General features: G+C 45.4%; 1 protein-coding gene across 1 annotated transcript in view; it reads left to right on the forward strand.

Moving 5' to 3' along the window:
* Positions 1–3,327, forward strand: part of LOC116810871 (small integral membrane protein 10-like protein 2A) — an 18,076-nt gene extending 14,749 nt beyond the window's left edge. Inside the window, exon 2 of the mRNA XM_032755889.2 lies at positions 2,426–3,327. Coding sequence (XP_032611780.1) covers positions 2,426–2,446 — 21 coding nt within the window. The 3' untranslated portion in view covers positions 2,447–3,327. The remainder of the gene's footprint in view (positions 1–2,425) is intronic.
* The last annotated feature ends 1,587 nt before the right edge of the window (positions 3,328–4,914 follow it).

A 4,914-nucleotide genomic window follows, 5' to 3' on the forward strand; every position in this document is an offset into this window, starting at 1 on the left:
AAAAAAAAAAAATTTGCCAGGTGTGGTGGTGCCTGCCTGTAGTCCCAGTGACACAGGAGGCTGAATTAGGAGGATTGCTTGAGCCCAGAAGTTCAAGGCTGCGGTGAGCTGTGATCACGCCATTGTCCTCCAGCCTGAGTGGCAGAGTGAGACCTCGTCTCAAAAACAACAACAACAACAATATGAAACTTTAGTCTGTCTCTCCTTATGATCACAGCCCTCTTTCTTTTTCCTGCTCTATGGAATAGCCTCCTAACTAGTGTGTCTATTCTGAACCATTTCCAGTCTGTCCATCACAGTGCAGCCAGAATAATTCATCTGAAATGCAAATCCAGCCAACCTGTCCTTGTTGAAACTTCTCGGCTGGCTCCCATCACTGGCTCCCTGTGACATGGCCCAGGGCCTCTTTCTCTAAACTCTCCCTGCTTTCTCCTTCAGCTTCCAATAATAATTGCATCCTTCATTTTCTTCCCAGTGTGTTTTTTTTTTTTTTTAATTTTTTATTTGAGATGGAGTCTTGCTCTGTCGCCAGGCTGGAGTGCAGTGATGGGATCTCGGCTCACTGCAACCTCCGCCTCCCGGGTTCACGCAATTATCTCGCTTCAGCCTCCTTAGTAGCTGGGATTACAGGCACCCGCCAGCACGCCTGGCTAAGTTTTCTATTTTTAGTAGAGACAGGGTTTCACCATGTTGACCATGCTCGTCTCGAACTCCTGACCTCATGATTCGTTCGCCTTGGCCTCCCAAAGTGCTGGGATTACAGGCATGAGCCACTGCACCTGGCCAAAATGTATAACAAATCTTAATGCGGTTATACATCCATTTAGCATCAAGAGTCTCCTAGTTCCATAAGATGAGAGAAACAGCAGTCTCCTACCTGCCATTTCTCCATCCCCGTCAGCCACTTTCAGCTGTAGCTGATCCTTTCAGTGTTGCTGCTTTTTAATTTTAATTTTTATTTTTTGAGACAGGGTCTGACTCCATTGCCCAGGTCGGAGGGCAGAGTGACTTGATCTCAGCTCACTGCGACCTCTGCCTCCCAGGCTCAAGCAATCCTCCTACATCAGCCTCCTGAGAATCTGGGACTATAGCTGCTGAGTTTACAAGCGTGAGCCACCACGCCTGGCTGAGGGTGGTGGTGTTTTTTAAGTGAACACATCATGTGTCAAAATTACATTTAACTTGTCAATTAATAAGAGAACTAATATGATGTTAAAACCAGTTTAAAGGAAAATTCAGACAACACTCGAAAGTGAATTTACAGATAGATGCAAAGCTGGTCAGTATCCATAGGGCAGTAATCAGTCCATTCCATGAGACTAATTTAATTAGTTTAATTAAACTAATTAGACTATTTTCTTTGGACAGGAACTTTTTTGCCTTACTCTTAAGGTTTTTGGCAAATGACAGAGTTGTAAAGCAGCTCAGAGACAATGAAGGTGCTGGTCCCTATAAAATTACATAATCTGAAGGATGCACTAGGTAGCATGCCCAGTCATCTTATTTTTTGTTCATTTCAAAGCCTTTTTGCAATTTTTTTTTTTTTTTTTTCCCTGAGATGGAGTCTAGCTCTGTCGCCCAGGCTGGAGTGCAGAGGCATGATCTCAGCTCACAGCTACTTCCACCTCTCGGGTTCAAGCGATTCTCCCACGGCCTCCCGAATAGCTGGGATTACAGACACCTGCCATCACACCTGGCTAATTTCACTTGGCCAACATGGTGAACCCTCATCTCTACTAAAAATACAAAAAACAAATTAGCTAGATGTGGTGGCAGGCACCTGTAATCCCAGCTACTCGAAAGGCTAAGGCAGGAGAATCGCTGGAACCTGAGAGGTGGTGGTTGCAGTGAGCCAAGATTGTGCCATTGCACTCCAGCCTAAGGCGACAAGAGCGAAACGCCATCTCAAAAAAAAAAAAAAAGCCTCTATTATTTGCTAATTTGAGGGTGGGGAACTAAGCCCACGAAATGTTCTCCACTAGGCCGGGCATGGTGGCTCACACCTGTAATCCCAGTACTTTGGGAGGCCAAGGCGAGTGGATCATGAGGTCAGGAGATGGAGACCATCCCAGCTAACTTGGTGAAACCTTGTCTCTACTAAAAATACAAAAAATTAGCGGGCTTGGTGGCACGCGCCTGTCGCCCAGCGTGGGCGACAGAGCAAGACTGTGTCTCAAAAAAACAAAAACCAGAAATATGGCTGGGCATGATGGCTCACACCTGTAATCCTAGCACTTTGGGACGCTGTGGTGGGTGGATCACCTGAGGTCAGGAGTTCAAAACCAGCCTTACCAATATGATGAAACCCTGTACCGGAGACTGTCAGAAAGATCTTAGTGTTTGTTAGGAAATATTTGGTGGGTGTAGATACTCTTAAGACCCATGTATCTTTATTTTAGAACTTTAATTTGATTCCCTTTCGTAGGTTCATATTGAGATCCATTGAAGGCCCTCCCAGACTGACGAAGGCGTGACGTCAGGCCCACTGCATCCAAGAAGACGAAGCATGAGGGACAGAAGAGGGCCTCTCGGCACCTGCCTGGCACAAGTGCAGCAGGCCGGAGGAGGTGACTCGGACAAACTATCATACAGCCTTAAGAAAAGAATGCCAGAGGGCCCTTCGCCTGCAGATGCACCCTCCTGGATGAATAAGCCTGTGGTTGATGGAAATTCACAAAGTGAGGCATTATCACTGGAAATGAGAAAGGATCCGAGCGGGGCTGGCCTCTGGCTTCACAGTGGTGGCCCAGTGCTTCCATATGTGAGAGAATCACTAAGAAGAAATCCAGCCTCAGCAGCCACTCCGAGCACAGCTGTGGGTTTGTTCCCTGCTCCAACAGAGTGTTTTGCTCGAGTGTCCTGCAGTGGTGTTGAAGCTCTGGGGCGGCGGGACTGGCTGAGAGGAAGGCCCAGGGCCACTGACGGCCACAGAGGACAGTGCCCCAAAGGAGAGCCTCGGGTGTCACGACTGCCACGCCATCGAAAACTGCTGGAAATGGGAAGTTTTCAGGATGACCCACCAAGTGCTTTTCCCAAGGGTCTGGGCTCTGAGTTGGAACCCTCTTGCCTGCACTCCATCCTGTCTGCAACACTGCACGCGTATCCCAAAGTGCTCCTGAGTGATGAGACAAAATGCATTTTCCTTGACCGTTTAAAGCCCATGTTTTCACAGCAAACAATAGAATTCAAGAAAATGCTTAAAAGCACCTCAGATGGTCTGCAGATAACACTGGGGTTACTGGCTCTGCAGCCTTTTGAATTAGCAAATACATTATGCCATAGTTAAGGTACAAGCAGAACAATACCAATAGATTAATTTTAAGAGTTGTCTTAGAATGATTTCTTTCGCATTAAGTCTGGATGCAAGCTGTGCAGCCCTTAGGTTCCTGCTGTAGTTTTGTACGACCCGGCAGACTTAAATTGAGTTTAAATTCAAAGCCGGTTGATGCGGAAGGAACTTTTTTAGCATATGTTAAATTGTGCTTTAAAAGACATATAAAGAATTGGGAAACATTTCAGGAGACGACCATAGCCTGTATAAATACCAGATTAGAACATACGGATTTACCATGAAGTTCTGTCTTCAACACCCATTCTAAAGGGCTACTGTCCCAAATCCTGTGTGTCCTTTCGGCTTGTCTGATCACCCAATGGAAATGGATACTTGTAAATTCTACACCGCTGTACTTGGCGTTAAATCTTGCTGAATTCATGGTAAGCTGTTATCATTTCTACATTTTGTAGAATGATTTTGGTCTGCAGCAAAATTCGATTTCACTTCTCACACCCCTTTCCTTCCATTTGAAATGCAATTTAGACAGAGGCCGTGTGGTGAAAGTTGCAATATTAAGTTTATCTTTAGAAGATCCCTTCTCAAACTTGGAACCCTAGCAGTGTTACCTTAAACAAAAATGAGTTTGAGAAAAAAGTAGCTCAGTTACAGAGAAGCAAATCGAATTATTTCCCACATAAAAAGTTTCTCAGATTCTAGGAATTGCAGTATCCTGTACCCTAAAATTTTTCCAGGTGACTCCTTTTGTTGTCTGTTGATAACTTTGATAAAGGTCATTTAAGGACATAAGGTTTTAAAGACTCCCAAAGTGAGACTTAACCATTTTCGGGATTATTGATTGCATATATCAGTTTATGTTGTGTGCTGAATTACTATGCCATGTGCTATTTTAGTGTTTGGGGAAGATGAAAAATAAAATTTGTTCTTTAGCTTAATAAATAAGTCTTATTTTATATGTGTGGTCTTGGTTCTTCTTGTGCTTTTATTAATGCCATCGTCGTCCTGATGGTTTTTATTATTTGAGACAGGGTCTTGCTCTGTCACTCAGGCTGGAGTGCAGTGGTGTGATCACAGCTTACTATAAACTTGAACTCCTGGGCTCTAGCAATCCTCCCACCTCAGCCCCCTAAGTTGCTAGGACTATGGTTGCATGCCACTGTGAACAGCTATTTTTTTTTTTTTTTTTTTTTTTTTTTGGTGAGACGGAGTATCACTCTTGTTGCCCAGGCTGGAGTGGAATGGTGTGATCTCAGCTCACTGCAAACTCCACCTCCCGGGTTCAAGTGATTCTCCTGCCTCAGCCTCCCACGTAGCTGGGATTACAGGCACCCACCACCACTCCCCGGCTAATTTTTGTATTTTTATTAGAGACAGGGTTCTGCCATGCTTGTCAGGCTGGTCTCGAACTCCTGACCTCAGGTGATCCACTTGCCTAGGCCTCCCAAAGTGCTAGGATTACAGGCATGAGCCACTGCATCCGACCCCCTAATACCTTTTTGAGACGGAGTTTTCACTTTTTGTCGCCCAGGCTGGAGTGCAATGGTGCGATCTTGGCTCACCACAACCTCCGCCTCCTGGGTTCAAGCGATTCTCCTGCCTCACCCTCCTGAGTAACTGGGATT

Source organism: Hylobates moloch, unplaced genomic scaffold (assembly GCF_009828535.3).
Source record: "Hylobates moloch isolate HMO894 unplaced genomic scaffold, HMol_V3 SCAFFOLD_1, whole genome shotgun sequence".
Lineage (NCBI taxonomy): Eukaryota > Metazoa > Chordata > Mammalia > Primates > Hylobatidae > Hylobates > Hylobates moloch.